General features: G+C 39.0%; 1 protein-coding gene across 1 annotated transcript in view; it reads right to left on the reverse strand.

The window, feature by feature from the left end:
• Window positions 1-14,374, reverse strand: part of STMN2 (stathmin 2) — a 52,424-nt gene extending 38,050 nt beyond the window's left edge. Inside the window, exon 1 of the mRNA XM_044245410.1 lies at window positions 14,077-14,374. Within this exon, the coding sequence (XP_044101345.1) occupies window positions 14,077-14,095 (19 nt within the window). The 5' untranslated portion in view covers window positions 14,096-14,374. The remainder of the gene's footprint in view (window positions 1-14,076) is intronic.
• Between the last annotated feature and the right edge of the window lie 11,449 nt (window positions 14,375-25,823).

The raw sequence follows: 25,823 nt of genomic DNA on the forward strand, positions 1-25,823 counted from the left end.
TTACAAAGTAAGTGGAACATGGTTCAGTCCTAAAAGAAGCCCTTAGCATAGTTGGATCAAAGACAAAGAAAGGTCTGCAGCAAAACAGGAACTAAGAACATCTCACGATGAGGAAGCCGGAGTGTAGTGAGGTGAGCACTAGATTGAAACCTAGCACTGCCCTGAGTATCTGTACCCCAGCGCAAGTCACTTAACTTTCCTTGGCTTCTGCTTTCCTTCCTTGTCAGGTGGGGAGAATGAAACTTGTTTGGAGGTTGCCATAAAAATTAAATGGGGAAAAGGAGCAGAAGGAGGATGTGTGGCATGTGGATGGTTCACTCGTAGTAGGGAAGAAAGAAGTGACCAGGAAGATGTTAACAAAAGGTGTATTTGATGATATATGGCCAATTCCCACGTTTACTGGGAGACAGTAAATCGGCTGTAAGAGTTCTCAGGAAGGGAAGATTAAGGAAAGCCAGACTTGGGAAAGCTGGTAGAATATGCTTCGAGGAGAGCAAATCGTTTCTCAGAAGCAATTCTGAGAAATCCTGTTTGACTTCTTAGCTGACTACCCTACTTATTGCCCATTCATTTCTAAAATTTAGCAGAAGTGATAAAACCTGTAGTTTTCAGCATAGAAAAACTTCAGGGCTGTTTGTTATTTTTCGTTCCCCTTGCAATTAACTTAGATGCATAAGCTTTTCTTTCACCAGGCAAGCAGGACACAGAGTCCAGTGTTCTGGGAAAGCTACATCTTTCTGCATTTCTTTTCTTGGATATGTTGTAACATAGCTTGTAGCAATTGGTAACCAATATGGACTGCAACTGTGAACACTATTTTGAGATTGCATTTTAAGAAAAATTTCAGTGGGTGAAATTCAATTCTTTCAAAGCTACTTAATTCAGTATTTCTTCCATGTCAGTCCTGAACTTAGGAAAAAATTTTCACCCTAAATACTGACTTTCATTTTCTTTTATTTTGTTCTGTTACTAAACTTTTTTTTTTAAGGTTTTATTTATTTATTTGTCAGAGAAAGAGAGAGAGAGAGAGCTTAAGCAGGGGGAGTGGCAGGCAGAGGGAGAAACAGGCTCCCTGCTGAGCAAGAAGCCAGATGCTGGGATCATGACCTGAGCCAAAGGCAGACACTTAACCAACTGAGCCACCCAGGTATTCCAACTCTTTTCCTTTTTAAGCCAAGTTTTTGTCTGATAGAGAGGTGCAGCTCTTTGCTCTCTACTTTGTGCTTGGTAGCTATTTCAGAACTCTGCTAGATTTTTTTAAAGTGGGGAAATATCTACATTTTCTTTAAAGCTGGTCTTTCCTACCAGGTGCATGTATTATGAACTTGTGAGGATTTACATTGTTTTAAGGCTTTCATATAGAGCTCCTCCTTTGTCATTATTCTATGTTTATGGGAAAGTAGGAGTCTCTTATTACCTGTATTTTATGGCCTTCAGATGTGAAAAAATATTGAGGACTTCTATAGGGAGAGAGCTATAATCAACAGTAACTAATTTGAAAAAGGCCTATACAACACTTATAAATGTAAGCACACAATTCTATTGATATGTCTGCCGTTATGTCATAAATATAATTCCTAGTTTATGTACCATACATTTATATGAAATTTTGGAGGCAAATACTTAAAATGCTCTTTTCTATTGGTAGTCAATTATCCTCCCTTAAGCCTTTGTAAAGTCAGATGTCAGATGAATGCTAATTTGATTTCTCAGGATATCTTTATTATTCTTTTTTTTTTAAATTTATTTATCTTTATTATTCTAATGATTATATTCTTCTAACATCTTCCAGATTTATATTGGCTGGTACCTGAAACACTATCAATTGAAAAGATATTACTGTCATCAATGACTGAGGAATAATACGAACCTCTACGTGTCCATAGTCTTTTCCCATCACAGTCATCTAAGGAATATTACATTCTCACTGTGTGGCTCAAACTGATGGTTTTATAAGATTGTAAGGAGAAGAGACTCTGTGTGTATGTTACATGATATAATCCCCACTTCTCCGCTCTTTTTCTCTTTCTTTGAGAAGTGGTGGGGGGTGGGGGAGGCAGAGGGAGAAGGAGACTCCATGCCCAATGTGTAAGCATCTGCCAAGGGGCTCAGGCAGATCTCACAACGCTGAGCCAGAGACTTAACCCACTGAGCCACCAGGATGCCCCCCTTCCTGCTCTTTCAGAGAACTCAGTGTAGACTTTTACATCTTATTGTTCTTCTTAATTATTTCTACTGAATGTGACATTTTACGTAGATGAGCCTTACTGGGCAGACAAGAATGGTCAATTTTATTGAAGTTTTATATATATTTGAAGTTGGATGAGATATGAAATATGACTGTGAAACACGTGATGAGAAATAAATGCAAGAGAGGTGTACTTTCCGGAGGCATTCTCCGGAGTGGATCTGTCTTGGAGATATACTATATTGGCAGCTGCTTCATAAATATAATATCAGCTCTCTCTGTATCACAAAGAATTGTTGAATAGTGGCCATTTCTTAAATTCCAAGTAATTTCTAGTAGATTTGTTACTACATTCACAGAGCATAAGAATTTAGAAGTTTACTTTAAAGGATTACTTTTATTTAGTATTTTCATCATCTATTTAGGGGGACTTGGAAGGAGATTAAATTTTTTTATTAAAAAGTACTTAACAATTGTTTAATGACGCCTCATAACAACCATGTGATTTAGGTGGCATTATTTTTCTCATTTCATAATTGAGAAAATTATGGTATAGAAATGATAATTTGCTCATTGATTATCTGATAGTGAGTAGCAGGGCAGGGTTCAAAACTATGTCCATCTAATATGCAACCCACCTCTAATCTGCCTGACATAAGTTTTTTTGGGGGGGGGAGGGGGGCTGTTTTTAATTTACATAGCATTTTGCATTCTTTTGAGTTCCATGACAAGTTGCATTTTCTTATTATAAAAGCTTTTCCCTTTTGTTTTTAACTTTTGGAGGCAGCTTTAAACCAAGCTTTCAGCAGCATGAACATTTGGGTTTAGGTTGTTTGATCTAAGGTGGGCTTGTACTGTTGCTTGATGGGGCAGACTCAGAAGGTAGAGAATGTCAAGGTGGTGCTGGTAAGGGGCAAACATGGAACCAGCATAACAATTTGTATTGGGTTTTATCTTTTCCTTTTCAACCCTCTGATATTTTCTATTTCTAGTTGCAAGGGCACGCCTACTTTGCCCAACAATTTTCTTACCTTGATGGCTGCCATCTTGGGCCACTGTTCATCACCCTTCCCTTAAAGAAGGTTGGGCTGGAAAAAAAATGGGGGTGGGGACTGACTGCAAGAAGTTAAGCTTTGGAGAAGTTTGTTGCTTCTTCTCAGCTGATGTTCATTTAAAAAAACTTTTAAAGAAGAATCTTGGGTGGACCTAAGCACAAGACCTTCAAAATATCAGATACTGTTGCTCAAGCAATTCACTAGACATTTTATTTTAATTTATTATTTAGGAAGTGTTTTTCAAAGAAAACCAAATGACTCCGTTTCTGTGCTCCTTGTTCCTTCGTTATTCATTCTAAATGTGCATCAGTACATGGGTAAAATATCCAGGCATTCTATCTGATGACACATAATGCCACAGGCTGTATTTATACAGTGTTTGACGGATACTAATCACTTTCACATTTGTTTCCTTGGCTCCGGAAAGGACCCTCTGAAACAGACAAGGCAATATCTTGCCACTTTATAATGCTACAATAGGGGCACAGAGAGGAAAAGGGACCTGACTAAGGTTGGCTAGCTGAGACAGTCAAGACAAGAGCTCAGGGCTTCAGAATTCTGCTCCTGGGAATTCTGCTTCCAGCAATGCAACACTGGCCGCATGTGGAGAGGGGGCAGAGCTGTTAGAGCTTAAGTCCTCTATTCTCTTGAGTCCAGAGTTGCAGAGCTGTTCAGAGGAGGGAAATCACACGAGGGGGCCATGCTGCTCCCCACATTGTTCTAGGTACCACCCTGGTCACCAGCATTAGGTTTGATCCAAGTGTGGTTCTGGACCAGGAGCATCAGCAATGTGCCCCCCACCTCCCAAGCTTGTTAGAAATGCAAATTAATGAGACCCACCTCAGAGCCAGGGAATGGAAATCAAAACCTCAGGGGTGGGGGGGCTGGTGCAGGATGGGATCTGAATGCTGCTGAGGCTCAGTTAAGGTGGAGAAACCTTTTAACTAAGGGATTCCCTGGCTTGATTGGTTGATAGAGGACACTAGTTAGATATTTCAAGTTTGTATCCTCTGGGTGGATCACAGTACTTTTAACTGATGTTCTTTGTGCAGCATTATGTACTATCTTGTAATATGGTAGGATTGGTATTATAAAATTTTTTAAAATGGTGGAGACTTCCAGTTATGGTTTTAAGCTACTACTGGCATTCAACTATTTTGTATGTACAGAGTCTTGTCTTCTACAAAAGACTAAATTCCCCCAAGCAAGAGAATCATGTTTATTTATAGTCTCATGATACTTACCATAAGCTTCAGAAGAGAATTAGGGCTTGAATCTATTTTATTTTGGTAAGTCTTGTCATTAACTATTAACTATTAATGACTTTGGACTAGAGGCAAATATGTTTAGTGTGTGACCTCCCTCATGTATGCCCATTTGTTTATAGGACTTAGAGGAGTAAGTGCTAAACTTTATTTTTATTTTTTATTACACAATATATTATATTACATAATATATTATACCATTATAATCATATAGAATATACATATTCTATATGATTACCATGATAATCATATAGAATATACATATTCTATATGATTATAATATCTAATTATCTATCTATATATCTTTATTAGACACATGTTCTGGCCCTGGCCCTGAAGCTTACCACATATGAACTTGACTGAGTAAATTTTTTGAGCTTATACTGACTCATTTTAACAAAGCAACATGTATATTATGCCCATTTCATAGGGACTGTGTGAAGATTAAAAAGGATAGAGGAAGTAAATATTTTCTAAGAATGACAAGGTCCTTACAGATAGATCATGCTATCTAACTCTTCTTTGAAACTTTTACATTTCTTAGTCTTCTATGTTTACTCTCCTTTTTTTTTCCAATTTATTTATTTTCAGAAAAACAGTATGCATTATTTTTTCACCACACCCAGTGCTCCATGCAAGCTGTGCCTTCTATAATACCCACCACCTGGTACCCCAACCTCCCACCCCTCCGCCACTTCAGACCCCTCAGATTGTTTTTCAGAGTCCATAGTCTCTCATGGTTCACCTCCCCTTCCAATTTACCCAAAAGCACATACCCTCCCCAATGTCCATTACCCTACCCCCCTTCTCCCAACCCCCCTCCCCCCAGCAACCCACAGTTTGTTTCGTGAGATTAAGAGTCACTTATGGTTTGTCTCCCTCCCTATCCCATCTTGTTTCATGGATTCTTCTCCTACCCACTTAAGCCCCCATGTTGCATCACCACTTCCTCATATCAAGGAGATCATATGATTACTCTCCTTTTTTTTTAATATGAAAGGAAAAGGTAAGTCTGAAGTAGAATGGAAACATTTTTAAAGTGACAAGGAATCTTGGATAATCATGTAATCTGTACATCAAAAGACTAGAATTGACTCTGGTAATTTTTCATGTGTTTGAATGATGAGAATGAGAAGGATGCTAACTGGTGCTTTTCAGAGAAAGCTGCCAGACTTAAATTACAACAATAGATATTAGTGTTGGGAATAAAAAAGAACTTGGCAGGCATAAGGACAAGATGTTCCATAGCAAGATTCCAAGGGAGCCTCCAGTAATTCCAGGGTTGATGAACTGCCTGACGAGGTTGGTGCCCCTTCCCCTGAGATTGGGGGAGTGCTACCAAGGAACGTCTTGAGATTTTCTGGTCTCCGTTTTGCAATAGTCAGTATATTGCAGGTTGAACTTTGTCACGTGAGTTAGACTTCTATCTACTAGGAACCCGGAACTGAAAGATTATCATCAGGTTCATTGTGAGTGGTGTTGTTAAATGGAAATCAACCAGGGCTGCGGTGCATGGGGAAATCTTTCAAAAGAGGGAATAGAGTGCTAACAAAAGATTAAAGTTTACAATGCTTTCTCGTACAAGTATTTCTGGAACAAGGTTTAGATAAAGTTCATCAATTTCTTTTTATTCTGATATAAAGACCTGCTACTTGAATGACTGAAAGATTGACAGACTGATATTGGGATGATCTATTGTTAGACTAATTATTTGTCTAATGGATGGTGTACAAACTCTGACATCAAAAGTCTTATTCCAAAAGAATAACTGCTAAATAAGCACTCATTCAGGCATTGCTTTACAACTTCGCTTAAAAAAAAAAAAAAAAAAAAAAAAGGAAAAAAGTCAGGCCCGGACATTGTTATTTTTAGTGTACTATACAAAAACTATAATTATCTATTTCTGGTCAAATTTTTTGAATTTCATAATTTTTCCAAGTATTAGATATTTTAATCTGGAAGTTGACAAAATTGAAAATGAGAAAAATCTTAAAATTTTTGTTACAGTTTTGTAGTAAAATGTATGACTGCTTCTCTTAAGTACAGTTCCTAGAGAAGCTGTATTTCCAGATGACTAACAAAATGATTGCTGAAATGCATTAATTAACCTTTATATTCACATAAAAATGTTTTGTGAGAACAAATGTACACAAAATGTTATCTTTAATCATGGCTAATAAAAATGGGTTATATAAACACAGGTTTTACTACGGCAGATGTCTCCTTGACAAATGACAGGACCCGATTCCTTTATTAAAAGATAATTAAAAATGTTTCACAAGGGATTCAGAGCCTTCCTCCTGCCCACTTGCTTTTGAGATAATAAGGGGAAGAGTCTTGAAGTAGTATCTAATGATTATACTAAATGTGGATGCCTAGGCAGTATATCTCTTTTAGTTCTAGATTTATTTCATAAAAAAATATTAAAGCTAAATATCTAGTGTCTACGTAAGGAGGTAAGTGTCCATTTTAAAATGCAATAACCATGATGACACTGATTAGATTAAGTCAAGATTTTTTTTTTTCCTTTCTTTCCAGACTGGTCATGGTGTGTCCACATGAGAAGTCTCTGCTTCTCTCTTAGCCTTCAGACAGCCATGTGTTCCATACATTACAACCCCCAAGGTTTCATAGCTCTAGTTCCCTCAAAGCCTAAATCAAGGCAATTATTTAAATAAGTCCCAGGTTAGCAATTAAAGGTAGCCATCAATTTGAAGGCATTGCGTCTTTAAAGTGAATCGGTGCTAAAAAAGGATAAGACCATCTCAGGCTTGTTAGACAAAATGGTAGTCTCACGGGTTTGACCTCCATGGTGGGAACACCTCTGACATGGAGCATTTATAAGAGTAACTGGTACTGGCTAAAGGGGCAGATTCTGGAACCAAATGGCCTGGGTTCAAGTTCTGTATCTAACTGTGTGACCTTGGATAAAAGTTACTTCCCCCCCTTAACTCAGTTTCCTCCTCTGTAAAAGTACTTAACTTTTTGGGCTTATTGGATGATTAGCGTATCTAATATGCGTAAAAGGCTTGGTGCCCAGCATGTTATATATGCTATAGAAGGGTTAAATCAATCAGTAAAAATCCTTTCTTATAGATACTCTAAAATTTATGTCTATGCTGAAAAAATGAATCTTGAAAGAGAACAGTGGCAGTGGAAAACTGTTGATTGACAACAACAGCTACAAAACAGGAATGGATAATCTTGAGGCGTAATCCAACTTCACGTTGCATAATAGTATATCCTACAGCTGTGGGGCCAGTTTTATTGGGGACTGTTTGTAGTGCTCTATTTGGGGAATAATGTATTTCTAATTTGAGATATTTTATGTATAGTATAATTTTGTAGGATAGCATTTCCAGAAACATAGGAATGCACCCTACTGCATGGGAGCACTGACATATGGTATTTTTGGAGCTATTTTTCGAAGTCCAGTTTTTTTTCCCTTTAGGTTGACTTTCTTCCAAAGTTAGTATGGAACAATGGAGGTCCTTTATTGGCTTAAGTAAGGAGAAAACACATACATAATCTGTTTTCAATTATGCAGCCATACTCAATAAATTATTAATAATTTTCTCATGTGGAAGAAATTCTCTGTTAGAATAATTTGGTAAGTAACACTTATGGGCTATGTTGAAAGGCAATTTTAGTGCTGTTTAATCTGTTTTAGTTTATACAGTATGTGGAGTATTTGTAGCAAATTATCTCTGTGGCAAATGGGATTAGCTATATGGCAAATTGAATTAGGCAAATTTTAGATTATCCCATAACTAAAAGATTGTGAGTTGAACTCTTTGTTCTGCACATTGTTTTGTAAATAACACTAAGCTAGCAATACTGATTTAGCATCTTTCTCCACTGTGCCACAAGCCATATTCATTTTTTCTTAGGCACACACACACACACACACACACACAGCACACACACACACATACACACACAGAGCCAAATTCTCATTTTCCACATTTTCTTGAAGGTCTTCTGCTGAGTCCTAAAATATGAATATATTTTTAAAAATCCAATTATGAGAGACTGATAGCAGGGAACACATAAGTCTCAGAGGAATAAATCCCTAAGAGTATAAAGGGGGAAGTGAAATATTTCGTAAAGATTGCCATGCATTTGAAAATATTAAGACCCAATACCAAAGCTTATTAAGTGAGGAACACCTCTATCACAATTCTCTCTGAAACTGACTTACTGGGTGGTTAGAATCAGCATCACCTGGGAGTTTGTTAGGAATGCTGGTCTCAACTGGTCCTACTGTTATCAGAATTAGCATTTTAATGAAAATCACAGGTAATTCATATGCACATTAAAGTTTGAGAAGCACAGTAATATGAAACTATTAAATATTTTACAGATGGATTATAGTTACATGAAACACAAGAGAAAAAAAAAAATCCCTGCCAATTCAAACATGGAAAAGAACTACTTTTGATGATCCTAAAAATTAGTTTAGGCTTGTTTTTGGTACCCCCCCTCCCAGTATCGTGTTGTATCTATGTTTTAACTTCTAGCCTAAAGCTCCCTAAAGGTGGACACTGACATTCAGGTATGTCCCCAACATCTTGAGCACGTTTTAAATAAATGAATAAGTAAACAATGTTTTTGTTTAATTTATTCCTTTATTTAAAGTTTACAACTTTCTGTTCCTAAATAATTTTGCTATTACTACTGACCATTTTCTACCATTCATCCACTACAAACTCCCAAAAGTAACATAAATGATATTATAATAACAATGTAATACAACTAGAAAGTAAAATCATAAGAGAAGGACTAACGAGGGTTAACACTCATTCCCACTCATTTTTAATAGTCTCCTTGAAAATGTGCACAAATTTTCATCCAGTAGGGTAAAGTATGGCATTAATTTATTGAATAAGCAATTGAATGTTCCAGATTAAAAAAAAAAAGATTTTATTAAATAGTATTTGAAACTGGGTTTAAAAAAAAAATCAATCACCTATTTAGAGAACTAGATTGCCCTCTAGTGGGGTGAAAGCTTTTGCGGACTCCAAGGTTTTCCAATGGAGAGAACAGGAAACGAGAACCAGCCTCCGTTCTGGAAACATCTGGGTCATCAGCTAATTTGGTATTTTATGTGGCCAATTTCTTGCATTTTTCATATAAGGTCACAGATCCTGTGACAACAGTACAGCGTGTGTTTCTCCAAGAAACAAATAGGAAATTGGCATGAGCTGGAATTGGGTTTTAGCAGCTTGGGAATGGCCACACCCAGAGCAGGTAGCCACCTGCCCGGGGCCAGCATCATCCAGCCTTGTGAGCAAGGAGCTCCTGAGATGGAATGGGGCATGTCGTCAGTGCTGCTCGGTTGGAATAAAAAAAAAAAACAAAAAAAACACAACGTGGTGATTGACACATGAGGAATTTTCCTAACGATGGTCTGGATTTGCTCAATTAAATGATTAATTCATTTCCCATTTCATTTTGAACCTTACAGATTTAACTTGCAATTCTGGATGGTAGAAACTACTAGATATTCACAGAACTCAGTATCTATTTTGATCCTACAGTGTAGGGTGAGGAACTATTTTATTGCATGCGTTGGCTTTATCCACTCTGAAAGGACTGCCAGGCAGTCCTTGCCAGGAATCTGAGCAAAATGTAGCCTCTTACAGCCTCTTCATCACAGGCTACTTGATGGAAGACATACTGGCTCAAATGACTGAATGCTTCTATCCATTAATAATTTTAAGAATCTCCAAAGTAAATAAGTGTGTCTTTAGTGCAACAAATAAAATTCTGCTAAAAATGTTAATGACTAAGAGCAGAGGCACTCATTCTAACAATAAAGATACTCCCCTCCTCCTTAGGATAAAACTATTTACTACAAAGTCATAGGTCACTTCGCAAAACTATTGTGAATAGTGACTGAAAAAAATTCCAGACTTTAATGCTAAAAATCATTCAATCTTATTTATTATTTTAAAGTACACTTTCAGAGAATTTTGACATGTGTCAACAAATGCCACCAGGTATACTAATTTATATCATCATACTAGCTTTTTGTATAGGGCTACACTGGGTCACGTAATGCTTACTACAGGTTCAGCTTACTCGCTGGTATTAACCATATATATAATTAATTGATAAGCTACTGCTATTTCTCTTTCAGTTTTTTTGTTTGTTTGTTAGATTTTATTTATTTATTTGACACAGAGAGACACAGGGAGAGAGGGAACACAGTAGAGGGTATGGGAGAGGGAGAAGCAGGCTTCCTGCTGAGCAGGGAGCCTGATTCGGGGCTCAGTCCCAGGGTTCTGGGATCATGACCTGAGCTGAAGGCAGACGCTTAACAACTGAACCACCCAAATGCCCTTCTCTTTCAGTTTTATGTTGCAATCCTGACTAAATCCTCATTTTTCCACTTCTGGTTATTTATATATCCATTTAAAAGGTGCCCACTTTATTAGAGTAGATAATGGGGAATACTATATGCACCTAGGACAATGTTGAATAGTTGTTTAATGAATCAGGAAAAAGCACCTGCCCTAGTGATTAATTGATTATGCTGTGCAACTGAAACGAATTCAAAATCCATTATTTTAGTATTGCAGAGGTTGTGCTTCTCTTCATGATTTGCAAATACAGCTTACTCACGACAGAAAGAACCCTTGCATTTGTCATACTTTGGGTGGGATTTTTATTAATGGAATGGTGGCTACCATTTCAGGATCCAGGTTTCTGTGCCGAACTGAGACACTATCAAGAATCAGCAATTGGAAGAACAGTTTCAGAAAAAAAAGAAAAGAAACAGTTAAAAATGTGTGCATAACCTATGTATATTGATTGGTAGATATGACCTTATGGAATACACAGTGAAGATCATTACATCTCAATTATATACGTATAATTTTACCCTTTGCAGCACAATTATCTGCGAAGAATTTTCCAGCAATCTCTGGCGCACAAACCCTATCCTTAGTAAGCACCTTCAGGTAGTACCCGACCCACAAGAACATATGTAATCCAGACAGGAATTGAAAATACTCGCTTTATAATATAAAATGAACAGGACAAAAAATTCCTTTTTTAAGGGGTGGTGAAGGAAGGGAAGAGAAGAAGGAAGAAAAGAGTGCAACAAGGGTTAATCTTTAAATTCAATCATTCAAACCTTTTGAACAAATAAGGCCATTGAATCATGAAGTAGTAGTAATCATCATCATCATCATCATCATGATAATACTGTGAAATAACACTGATAGTGATGAGTTTGTCGCCCCGCTCCTGCAGCAGAAACCTCCCGGTGCGGGTGCCGAACGCAGAGCGAGATCGCCCCCATCCCTCATTCTGAGAACCTTTCTGGACTTGCGGGTGAATCGCGAACTGTGAGAAGTGGGGGTAGCTTAGGACACTGCGCAGAAACGCGTCTCCCAGGCTGCACCCGCGGGGGTGAGCGCCCACTCCGGGGAGGGGAGCACAGGGCGCGGCGCGGGGCTCTGCAGGGCTGGCAGCGCTCCACGCGCCGGCTCGCCAAGAGCGCCCCCACCCGGCCAGCGGCTGATTAGTCCGGGCCGCAGCTGGGAGGGGTGGGGCCGAGCCGCGCCTTGCTCGATTAGTGAGGGTCCCTTCTGGAGAGACTGTCCAAAGGGACTACGTCCCGGGAAAAGATAGAGAACCCCGCTTGGGCCGAGGGTTTCAACTGGGGGGAAAGTAGCCTGAACTCCGCGGGTTGTGGGAGGGCGAGAAGAGAAGAACCCTCCCCGCACCTCTGGGAAGGGGTCACCTCTGCGGTCTTGCCGCGGGCTGGGGTGGGGCCGCGTTTTTGTATGGCCGGGCGGGGCTCGAGCCAGCTTTTCTGCAGAGACACCCGCTTGGCTGGGAGGGGCTCGGCACCAGGACTTGGGGAAATACCGGGTGTCTGCGCAAAGCAAGGGGGTGTCTGGGTTGTTCTGAACTGCGGGGCTGAAAAAGGGGGGGGGGCTTTAGGACAGCAGACCGTTCAACGGCCCCTCCCCAACTCCATTTCTTCGCCAAGCCTCGGAGCCGGAGGTCTTCCCAGCACCGCAAAAAGGGTGGGGCAGGGCGGGGCTGTGCGGAGCAAGCCCTGTCCATCGCTTTATCCCTTCTCCGCATCCCGCACCAGTGTCCCGGGGGAGGGGTGCTTCCAGCAGTCACCAGACCTAGGGCCCATCCCTGCCTGTCCACCCCGGGGGCCACCGAGCGCTGGAACCATGGGGACACTTAGAGGCGTACAACCAGTTGGGGATCTCTCGGGTCTCAACTGTTTCCCTGATATATAGGTTGAGCTTATGGAAACTGCCATTATTTGGCCCTGTCTGACCTAGAAGACGGGTATTTTCACGCGGCTCAATTTATTCAGAAGTTGACCTGTTTTGTATCTGTATTATTATATCTACACTTATCTAGGTTCCCGAAGCTTTTACCCAAAACGATTAATGAGCTCAAAGAAACCTTATCTGCGTCAATGTCTAGTTACCCTATGCAATGTGGTTTTGAAAAGAAGAATGTTAACCCACTTTTTTCCTCCTCTTGGTTAAACAGAACAATGAGGCCAGGGTGGGGAAGGCAGGGGCAATGGTCAGGTCTCATTCGGAAGCCGAGTCGGAGTCTGTAGCTACAAGCGCGGGGCGTGGCGCTGCTGTTCCCCCCAGGGCTGGGCTCCTGGGTGTCGCGCTGCGCTCCCCACCAGGCCCTCTTTCGGCTGAAGCTGCTGCACCCGGCGGTGGGGAGGAGTGAGGGCGCCGGCTCGGCTTCACACAGGGTGGGGCCGTCCGCATTGTGCGCCCAGCGCTGCAGGTGCCTCCCCCTGGGACCGTCCTTCCTCACACAAAGAAACCCCACCCCAGCGCCTGCGAAACCGCTGTCCCTCCACCCCTCCCCACCACGCGCTTCCCCGCCCCTGCAGCTGCCCACCCGCGCCCTCCGTGCCCTCCCCGACTTCCTCTCTCTTTCCCCTCCCTTTCCTTAAAACAAAGGAGCGTAGCACCCCATCCCCCGCCCTAACCTCCCCGCACCGCGCCCCAGGACTAGCGGTTTTTCGGACGAGACAATACCATAAAATTTGCCCCGTTCTCCACCCCCCCGTCTCCACCCATCTTTCAAACAACCTAAAAGGGACCGATTTGACTTCGCATTTTTCTTTTTCCTTTCCGCCACCTCCCTCTCCTCTTCCCCATTTTCCTTTTTTTTTTTTTAAACTAGAGAAGAAATAAAGGATGTTACAAGCACTTTCCAAAATGTCCCTTAACCCCATTTAAGGCAAACAGTGAAGGTAGCTCCCTACCCCCAACGACTGAGCCCTAATTTAAAACATGGAAACAGAACAAATTCTCTTCCCATGGGAAGGCAACTTACCTGCTTCTTCCTTTCAAAAGAAAATTTTAGTTTTAGATTTCCAGGAACCCCCTCTTTGCCCTTCTCAAAGCCCCAGAACTGCCTTCGTCCTTCTCGGTTTCTGTTTTATCATTAACATCTCTCTCTTTATAAAATATTTCCCAATGCCTTAAAAGCTCTTAAGAGAGAAGGTGAGAGGTGGGCTCGAGGTCGAGCCCAGGGAGAAGGAGGCGCGATGCCTTACCCATTGCTGTTTTAGCCATTGTAGGGATGTGCAGATGCTGAGCGGTGGCGAAGGCGAAGGGTCCAGCTACAGCAGCGGAGAGCTCGAGAGAGAAGACTGAATAAGGCACTGAGTCTGCAGAGTGGGACCGTGCGAGAGAAAGAGCAAGAGGCAGGAGCCCATGAATAATTATCACTCAGAAGCTCAAGCAGATTGGCTCCCAAGGTCCCCTGACATGACTCCCGCAGAGTCAGAATCTCCAAGCATTAAATATTGATCGGCCAATGGTGCTGGAGTACAAAGTACCAGAATGCAGTTTGAAATGGAAATCAGTCCTTCCCTGGCAGCTCCCCCCCGTTTTGGGGGCCTGTTAGTACAGTCCAAGTAGAGTGGAGCCTTAGCCCAGAAGCCTCCTAGGAGCTAAGAACTGGGCTGTGTCTACCTGGGAGCCAGGAGGATTGACTTTATTCACACATGTTTTATCCCACAAATAGACATAAAAAGGGGAAGGGATTTAGAGCTTTGAGAAGTCTTCACAACTTGCTGACTATTGGAAACATCTGTTTGAACATCGTGGGTTTACTTGTTCATGTTTATTCCTTCACCTTTGGCCCTGCTTTGGTAGTGTCTAGTCTCCCAGGGTGACCCTGTGTCTTGCTATGGTGGCAGCTGGAAACAGAACTGCATTATTGTCCTTTGTCTCTCAGCACAGTTGGGCTCAGATGTCTTGGACTGTTGAAGTTCTCTCAGCAGTGTGAGGCCTGGTGTTTTCTACTCTTGGCACAGAAGGAAGGGGCTGTCTGGGCTCTTGGGAACAGGGACAAATAGTTATGGATTACCTGGGACCTCATGGAGGAGGATGAAAGTCAGTTTCCTGTCTTGTTCATCTGGCTACAGGGCAGAACCAGTCTGGCTGATTGGCTGGAGCACTGGAGGAATCATAGGTGGGTAATGCCATTCTGACTTGGAGATGTAGGATTATAGGGATTGAGATCTCAGTGACATCTGCAGGTCTTAAAGGAGAAACCTTTATACTGAACAGTTCATGGAGATGAAAGGTGTGACCTGGAGCAGGATTCTTCAGAGATCCAGAGACTCCATTGATATGGACCAAAGAAAGATGTGTTCAGGTTTCAGGGTGAGCAATGTGGTGTGCAAGTATCTCCTAGATCAGGTGCAAAAAGTGACCTGTCATTAGAGAGAAGACATTCACTAATTCATTCCTGTTGACTTAATGAACATCATTCATTAATTCATTCTTTCTCAGAAGACTCACATAAATATTCACTGAGCATTTATCATATGCCAAGATTTGAGGACACAATGGTGAAAAAGATTTTAGACCTTGTTCTCATGGAGGTTTTAATCTCTGTTAATTTAACACTTCTGTGATTTCACTGCGCCTTCCTCCATTATAGATCCATTCAGAAAATGTGGTTTTTGACATTTGAAAAAAAGGCAAAGGATTGTTAATTCCATTGCATTTGAAAGTTGAAAGAATAACACGTTGTTGAAATCATGAACTTACACAAAGTCCTGGCAATTTTAAAAATTATATAAAAAGAAATGATTGGGATTATTCTAATGAATGAAATAAATTCTTAGCAACTTTCTATTAAATCACATTTCAAAATTTCTTCATAGCCTCATGAATAATATGCAGTTTTGAACACACAAAACCATTGGGAAAAAAAAAGACAAAAGAAAAACAAAAAAACCCACAGGCACTCTCCTTGGTGCTGAAATAAATTTCTTCACCTCCTATTAACTTTTGAGACATTTAAACTCCATGGACATCTCGCTGAGTGATAGAAAGTACTGGAACTAGAGCAATTCTGACCTGCTGAATCACAGGAAAAATAAAAGATAAAGTAGAGATCAATAAAATTACTTCTTGAACAGGAAGATTAGAAATTATTTTTCCTGTCATTGTACAGGTCTGTGGCTATGACACAGCAATAGAGCAGTATGGAAGTTGGCAAAGTCTGGAAATAAATATCCAACCATTTTCTCCCTTTCTATGGTCATTTCCCACTTTAAATGTGAGAACTAATTCCTTCTCAGTGGAGCAGTTACCAGTCATGAGATGAAGGATCTTTAGCATTCTGTGTGACTCATTTCTTTAGAATATTCTTCTCCCAACCGCTCCCTTCCCCCTCAGGCTATGTAACATCTTTACGCATTCTTTAGCTTCTTTGGAGAACAAGATCCCTAAGTCATGGCATTAATGTCTTTAATAATTACCACATAGCAGTTGAATAAGATCTTCTGCACTTTTAATCAAACAAAACAAAACAAAACACACATTCTACTGTCTAATCTCTCGTCCTATGGTGAACATGACTTACTAATGGATAGGATAGTGATGAGGAATATGAGAAGGAGGTCAGTATCCATAGGGACAACTGTCACATGTGTTTCTCTTTTCTATTTCTGACTTTCTGAGTGCTAGCCACCTAACCTCATCTATGTGTGATTTTCAAGTAATGTCAAGCAGGGGAGAGGGTAGGTTAGTATGTTTAACTATAGAACATCGAGATAGCACCGTCATCAAGTGACGAAGAAAAACTCAATAAATTCAAAGAGCTGACTTATCATCAATTATTGTTCTTTCTTTTCTTTTAAGATAGTAATTTCAATTATGGATTTGGCGTGGGGGGTAGGGACAAACAGGAACAGAGAATTATCTTATATTCAGTAGTTTATTCATTGTTCATTCATTTATTCAGCTAATTCATTCACCCAACAAATATTTTTAATGAAATTTCGGGCTTTAATAGTATGAAATCAGTCAACCTTTTCCCTAATGTCTCAAAAATACACAATGAAAGAAAATGTAACCCCCATTTCTTCAAGAAAATGCTATTAATTTTGGAGGACAAATATTGTCCTGTGTATCAGAGTGTTTTAGTTGCAAAACATAGAAAAGATGACCAAACTGACTCTGATAATAAAAGGATCTTTAGCATTTTTTCCTTTTTATTCATTTAACTACATAGAGGTAGAGTAGGCCCCAACAGTCCGGAGATAAGAATCAGCTTTCCCTGAAGCAAGTGTTTTTATTTTTATTTTTTTTAAGCTTTATTTATATATTTGTCAGAGAGCCAGTGCAAGCAGGGGGAGCAGCAGGCAGAGGGAGAAGCAGACTCCTGACTGAGCAAGAAACCCAATTTGGGGCTGGATCCCAGGGCTCTGAGATCATGACCTGAGCTGAAGGCAAATGCTTAACTAACTGAGCCACCCAGTTGCCTGAAGCAAGTGGTTTTGATAAGTTTGGGTAGATACCCAAATTAAGGAATAGGTACTAGGTGGATACCCAAATTAAGGAATAGGTACTAGGTCTGTAAAATGTATAATAAGGCCCAAAATTACCTATCTTCCAGGATTTGGGGTAGGCTGAGGGTTATCATGTATAAACAGCCTAAATCACTGTGGATACTAAATAAATTATACCTACTATGTTTGTGATTTCCAATACATTTTTAAAGTTTTTAAGGGTAGGAACTGGGTAGTGTATATCTTTATGTCCTTTTTAGTGCTTGGCTTCATGATTCACATGGTCGTAAGTCCGTAAATGCTTGTGAACTAACAATGACAATAATAAAAACACTGTTGAACATAATTCAAAAGGATTGAACGTGGTGAAACCATTGTGATACCTTCAACCATATTTCTTTGCTTAGCTCATGTTGGGAGCAGTGAATAAGCTGTTTACTACTGTTCCTTTATTTATATACTGCCCATTTTCTAAAGGACATAGGTGGATAGAACTCATATCAGTAGAAGACCCTTGTTAACTTTCGAAAATCTTCAACAGCCGGAAGAGGAAGTTGTGGAAGTCAAGATGTGCTAACAGAGATTTTAATTACTATGGGTTACAGTGTATTGTGTATTATCTCAGGAAGGAGAACTGAGGTGTTGATTTCTTTCCAAACTGGAGAGGAACAGTTGCTTTGGAGGATTAGCTGATGTAATCTAATGTAGTCATATGATTTTCCGCTATTAATAATCAAGTGTCTGGGAAAGAATCCTAAAGTAATTATTAGAAGTTAGTAGATACAAAGAATATTGTTAGAGTTAAATTAATTGTTTGGGTCTGGCCTCAGTTGATTACAAAGGAAGTTTGTGGGGGGAAAAAAGGCCAAAGAATTATTTTTAGGTGGATGGGAATGCAGTTATAGCTGAAGATATCTAGAAATGCATCTAAAATAGTAAGATGAAAAAATAGTTAATTGACTAACCTTTTGGCTATTTTGCTATATTTATTTATTTATTTTTTAAAGATTTTATTTATTTGACAGAGAGAGATCGCAAGTAGGCAGAGGCAGGCAGAGAGAGAGGAAGGGAAGCAGGCTCCTTGCTGAGCAAAGAGCCGGATGTGGGGCTCAATCCCAGGACCCTGGGATCATCACCTGAGCTGAAAGCAGAGACTTTAACCCACTGAGCTAGTGCTCATTTCGGCAGCACATATACTATCCCACTGAGCCACTCAGGCACCCCTATTTTTCTATATTTAAACCCTTATAGATTAATGAAAAGTAAGAAGAATCAAATATTCTTTAGTAGCATTTTTCCAATATGGTTTACTTAAAAGGAAAAACATCTGAGGAGGGAGAGTTGGTGTTTCTTATTAATAATGAAATCTGTATTGTTCAGGATTTTAGAGTTGTTTTCTGGAATGGTAAATGAACATATCTTATTATTTCTCCTTAGATCAATTATTTAAAGATGAAGAGTGCTTAGTTAATTACTATCTCCTTTTTCGTACCTAGGGTTTCTTTATGTTCAAATGGGACTTGTACATATTAGTAATTAGTATAATTTACCTGGAAGGAAAATGACCTATTGAAATTAGTAAGTCCTATCGATGACTTTATAATTGAACTTCTCTGAAAACAAATTTGTTCTAATCGTAAGAAGGACTTAATATAAATTAAACACATTGAATATTTACATTAAATGGGTATGTTGAAAAGCTGTTTGCTATCTTGGCAGCAGCTACTATGACTGTTTCCTTCTCTCTATGAGTTGATTTACAGCTTGAGTCCAAGAAGAGTATTAGTTGGACATCACTGAAGCTGGGAAGTTGATTCCCCTTGGGATTCTGCTCAGCATTTTAGCTTACAACATTTGAGTGGGAACACAATGGATACAATACTGAAGTGCTGGAGGAAAAATCTAGGGAAAGTATGACTCACTCTATTTAACTCATAGGTCTCATTTTATTTTATTTTTTAAACAGAAGTCACACTATGAGCATTACGCTGTAAATACTGTTAACAGTAGTTGCCTAAGAACTTTATTTTAAATCACACAAGGAGGAGAAGGATGAATTATGGAAGGAAAAAGCAAAAACGTTTTATTATACTGCTTTCCAGCGATTTTTGCCATTAATCATTTATTAACTCATTCTCTGACCGTCTGAACTTCCCTCACCCCTGTTCTGCTTTATTATCAAATGGAATTGAGTTAATAGATGTAGGTAGGATTTTTAAAAAGCTATTTCATCAAAAATTCAATTTGACAGTAACATTAGCCTTGAGTTCAAGCATCATGTATTCAACTATTAGTTAAAACTTACCGGGGGAAAATGTTCCTGAAGCAAAAATATTCCTTATCAGGAAAAGCAACTGTAGTTATTTATGAGTATTCTGATAACTCTTATTACTGAAAATGATGTGTTTTGTTTCTGGATATGGCTATTGCTGAACTCTTGGCTGGACTTCGCTGAATTCTCCTCCTTAGTCAAACTGACTGTACCTTTTTTCTCTTATAATAACACTGTTGTCCTTTTGTCCAAAGTGGGCTAAGTGAGCTGTAATAGCTTCAGTTTTTTTTTTTTTTTTTAATGGTGACAGCACCAGCAAGTGTCACTCAGGTATAGTGGCAGTGGGGTAATTTTTAAGCAGATGACTCAGTAGAAAAGGCAAGATGTATTTGCAATCCCACTTGGTGTCTAATTTTTAATTTTCCCAGAACCAACAAGGAGTATAAGTCTCATGGATCAATTTGGCCAACCTTAACAACTACGTGCCTTTTTCTACCCCTCACCGCTGCCTCCTACCCTGCCAAATAAATGATTCCACTTTTCCTGAAGTGTTTCCGAGGCGTTAGTTATTGTATTGACTCAGGATTTGGTTGGCCTGTAAATAGTCAGGGACAATTTTATTAGCTGGAACTATTCTAGCCAACAAATTTTTGCGGGTTGAGTGGACTTCTAAAGCCTAAGCTCTTTTATTTGTCACATAGTTATAGTCTGTTGTAAATTGAGGATCACACATTTCAGTCTGAGAATGACATTTTCATGATATCTGGTGTCTTGGATCTTTCTGATAAGTTACCTAGCCAGGTTTCTCACCAAAAATATGAGATGGAGAGGGATTTGTCTTGAATCCTCAGAAAGGCAATATGATCTTCTCAAAGTCTAAATCATATTTTGATATCATTAGCATGGAAGGCCCATCTAATTATATAGGAAAAATAGTCTCATGTGTGTAAATTGAGAGAGCATAAAAATAATCAGCTGGTACTAGTTGCTTCCTAATTGTAATTGGTCTAATTGCAAAGAACATCCTCGGTAGTTTTAAACAAATGATGTGATGGTCTGCATTGATTTATGACAAGGTAGTTGAATCATAATTTACATTATTAGTGACCTGTCGCTTTCCATTTTTGACATTCTATTGGTGATCATGAGGCCTTTGATGTATATAATTGTGGGAGGCCTAGAGTTCAATTGATTTTTCAGTAGATGTGTTTGGGTTAATACTCTTTAGGAGAATCTGGACCAGATAAGAAATTCCACAATTGGCAATTTTATTAGCTATGGCAATTGTCTGTTGTAATTGTCATTTTATTTCTGTAAATTTCCTGTTTCTGAATTAGACCTCCAATGGAAATTGTTATCTAGATTATAAACTCCTTGGTACATTTGCATTGGGAGGTCTAAATCCTTGGACTATATGTTCTGGAATTTAAGAACAGCGTTGGTGTTTGAAACACTTGAAATGACCCTGTTTTCAATACAGTTCTAAAACTGACTTTCACTGGTGTCTTTCCCTATGTAATCAGTCTACTGGTTGTGTATTATATAGGGATGTGTTCACTGGTACCTCTTTAGGAAATAAAGCTTACACCTGTTGGATATGATTGTATATGATGCTAGGTTTTGAAAACACCTGATAAGATCAAAATGTGGTAAGGATAAGGTTGGTCAATAAGAAAATGAGAACTTACGGGGATTTTGTAATGTACATTATATCATAATTAAGACTAGGGTAGAACTTTAAGATAAGGAGGATTAAATTCTTCCATAAATATTAACTTCTAACTATAAAAACCATTAGTTCACAACTTTTAAACACAGTGCTTTGATTCTATACCCTCAGTTTAAAGACAACAAAACTGTAAACCCCTTGCCCAAAGCTGAAACAACTACCCCCAAATCCAAAAAACAAAACCTTGAACATTTCTTAATTATTTCTTGTATGTATAATATGGATGTGGAAATTCTGGAATCATTTTGTACATACATCCTATGAATGAGAAACTGAACCAATGTTAACCTTATTGTTGGGAGCCAGACAGTTTGCCTCTGTGGCAGAAGAGAGATACAAATGTGGAATTTGGGAAGGTGGAAAAGAATATTGTGGTATTATATTGGAATTAGACATATAAAAATTAATAGTATAAAAATATATATGCATTTCTTAATTCATGATTTGAAGTACACCATATGTATAATAAAAGCCTGTGCTTCTTAGTTTTATCTACTCAATGCACTTAGAAGCAATTATACACTGGTATAATGAGAACAGCTAGCACCCAGAGTTTGTTTCCCTTTTTAAGAATTTATTTATTTATTTATTTATTTGATACATAGAGAGAGTTAGCAAGAGAGGGAACAGAAGCAGTGGGAGAAGTGGGAGAGCAGGATTCCTGCTGAGCAGGTACCCTGATATGGGGCTTAGTCCCAGGACCCTGGGATCATGACCTGAGCTGAAGGCAGATACTCAACAACTGAGCCACCCAGGTGCTCCCAGAATTTGGTTTTGAAATACCGTTCTCCACTAAAAGAAGGTTGGGCAGTATGATCTTGCCAAACTATATGCCACATTTTTATGTAGTGAGCATGAGAAAGCCATCTAATTACATAGGAAGAAGTTTCCTTGAGAGTGTATACTGAGGAGACATAAGCTTATTGATATGAGAACTAACAGTCTACATAGATTTAAACAAACCACGTAATGGTTTTTGAATACCTTAGAGACTTGGCTGATTCCAGGGCTGGGACAGAGAAAATTCAAGATGAGTCTGAAGCACGTTATTGAGTCAAAAAGTAAGTGTAAGGGCCTACTTAGCCAGAGCGACTCCATCTCGGTAAAGCAGCCTTTTTGTTGTTTGTGCAGTAAACTTAAAATGACCCTCCCCGCTCCAACCCCCCCCCCCCCCCCCCCCGCCTGAGGAATTTACTTAGAAACAAGTCTGGGAAACCAGTAAAATGTAGCCGACCAGTCCCTGATAACAGAGCCAAGATACAAGAAGGAGTCAGGTTAGGCGGAGATAACAGAGCCCAGATGCAAGGACGAGTCAAGCCAGATGGAGGCATCCGATCAGTAAAGCACACATACTATCTCTCTAACCACCAAGGAATGTGGGCCCCGCCTTTTCAGGGGCCAACTTGAGCGCCAGTTCTGACCAAAGTGATAGGCTAGTTCAAATAGCTACTATAGGGTAGATTGTAATTCAATTGGCCACCCGTGTGTGACCTAGCATGACTATGCAACTTTCTCTGTGTATTACAATCTCATTGGCTAGGCTCAACTACATAGCTTTCGCTCTATTAAAGCTAGTTTGTGAGGCTGGGGGTAATCGCTCTCTCCATAAGAGACACCCTGGACAGTCGGTTTGATTCTCGGTGCTGGCACGAAATAAAGCTTTCCTTGACCTTCACTTTGTATCAGTCTCGTTCCTTTGATAACGTACCTCGAATGAAGGAAGTTCTAAAACTAATGGATATTATAAAAAGGGTACAGGAGCTGGCTTGAAGAAATCTTAATGACCAAATCTGGGGCAATCTGAGCATCAATAAAATATAGCAGCAATGGCTAAGAATTCATTAAATAAAATAGAATTCCTGGGTCTCAACTGATGGTAGAAAAATAAATGGGAGAGAAGGAAAAGCTCTTCTTTATCATGGAATTTTATATAATTAATGTAGAAGGGAAGATAAAGTTGGAAAAAAAAATCATTCTGCAATTGCCATAGTGATCATTGACTTAGGCAAGAATCATTAATAAATGCTAAAACTGCTAGGTGAAAGTTTGATGGGGAAGAGATAATTAAACTCTCTCAGAGTATTTCCTCACAGATTACTTACTAATTACAGAGGAAATATTGATGATTTTACATGGAACCTTGAAACCTTGCAGAAGCCAACGGAGCCAAGTGATTGAAGTTAACATCACTAGTAATGTGATAAATAAGCATCATGTGCCTCTAGATGTGACACACTAAGGACAATCATCTGTTACTTGACATTCCTGCCAAACATACACAAATTAATTGTGACAAAAACATCAAAAAGCCCATTACTGATGGAGAGTCTGTAAGACACTCACTTATATTCTTAAAAAATATCAATGTCATAAGGGCAAAGACTGATGAGTAACTGCTAAAAAGACATGACAATGGATGATTCTGGAATGGATTCTAGGTCAAGAACAAAATTATATAAAGAATGTATGTGATAGAAGTATAGTTTATGCTATTGTGACATTATATTACTATTGATTTTTCTGAGTTTGATGACTGCACTGAGGTTATGTGAGAGAGTATATTCTTGAAAGGTAAACATGAAAGTATTTAAAAATAAAGTGTCAAAAATTAAAAAATTAAAAAATAAAGGGTCATAATATCTGTAATCAACTTTCAAATGGCATAGCATTTTTAATAATAATTATTTTATTATTTTCATGAGTATGTATAACATATATATGGAGAAAGGAGAAAGATGTATGAACTGTATAAATATTAACAATGACTATAGGTGAAGGTCATATAGGAGTTAACTGTTCTTGGGACTTTCTCTAAATATGGATTTTTAATTAATTAATTAATTATTATTTTAAAAGATTTGTTTATTGAGGAGAGAGTGCAAGTGTGCAGGGGGTGGGGAAGGGCATAGGGATATGGGGTGGGAGAAAGAGAGAGTCTCCAGCAGACTTCCCACTGAGCCTGGAGCCTGACACAGGGCTCTATGAGATCATGACCCTGAGATCATGATCTGAGTAGAAATCAAGAATCAGAGCCCAGCCCACTGAGCTACCCAGGAACCCTTAAATTGGATTTTTAAAAAATAAAAATGTAAAAACTTAAAAATATTATTAATTCATCTTACTTCCTTAGTTTAGGCTAATAGTTTAGGCTGAAGATTTTGGGTTGGGTGGTTTATGTATTTAAAAAGATTTATTTACTTTAGAGAGAGAGTGTATACAAAAGAGCGAGTGGTGGGAGAGGCAGAAGGACAGAATCTTCAAGTGGATTCCCTGATGAGCTGGACATGGGGCTCAATCTCTCCACATTGACATGGTCAGTGGAAGCCAAGAGTTGGTTGCTTAACTGACTAAGAGACCCAGGCTCTCCTTCTTTTTTCACTATGTGCTATTTTTAAGCAGTGTTTTTTTTCAGTAGGACTTCTCCAAGTCAAGCTATGGGCTCAATTTGAAGTTTTATATATATATACATATATATAAATATATATATATATATATTCTTTTTCATAAGAAGCTCTTCTTACATCTTGATTTGGCTCATTGTGTGTATTTCTATGGGAGTTCTATTTCTTTTCTAAAGAGAGGACAAAAAGTCATGCACCCAGGAAAGTTCAGGTTTCTTGGGAGGTCCTGAATCTTCAGACAAGCCAGAAGCTATGATTCTCATTCCATCTGCATCCTCTTTCTAGTGTATTTGTATAAGTATCATACATAGAGTTCTTTGTTTTTCAAACAATGCAAATGTTCATTAATTCCCTATTATTTTTGTAATGCCTATTCAGATTTCTCTTTAAGTGTCCTTTTTCATTCCCGACATTGGTAATTTGTATCTTTGCTCTTTTTTCTGGGTCATTCTGACTGTTGGTTTCATCGATTTTTTTTTTCTATTGTACTTTGTTTCATATTTTATTGATTTGTACTTTTTTCTTTATCATTTCTTTCCTTCTGCCTGCAGGTCTCAGAGAGAGTTAGCTACCTGTCCTGGAGCTGACTGACAGTAATCAGGGAAGAGGGCATTTTCAGCTATTTTTAAAAAAACGCTTATGACTGTGGAATGTGTGTGGTATATAAATTTCTGGGTAATGGCTGCTGGTAATGTTCTGGGTATCTCCATTCATGGACGTGTCTTATTCCCTTCATTGTAATTCCCCCAAACTTTTTGGTAAGAATCTCTCACAGGTGGCACAGTATGCCTTATATCACAATGCATTAAGGTGCATGCATTGTCTAAATTTTTGTGATACTACAAATGGTCAGGGGGTTTTTTGGGTGGTGGCAGCCTTGTCCCTCCCTCCATTGTAAAGGCCTCTGTCATGTAATGATTTTATCTATTGATGAGGTTTGAATCAATTATTTCATTTCAGGGTATAAAACAGGTTTTTAAGAATTCTATATTACAATCCCATAAATTCATCCACACCATACTACAAAGAAGAACTTTCTCTAATTAAGAAGAATGATTTTGGGGAGCACCTGGGTGGCTCAGTTGATTAA

This window comes from Neovison vison, chromosome 4, assembly GCF_020171115.1.
Source record: "Neovison vison isolate M4711 chromosome 4, ASM_NN_V1, whole genome shotgun sequence".
NCBI lineage: Eukaryota > Metazoa > Chordata > Mammalia > Carnivora > Mustelidae > Neogale > Neogale vison.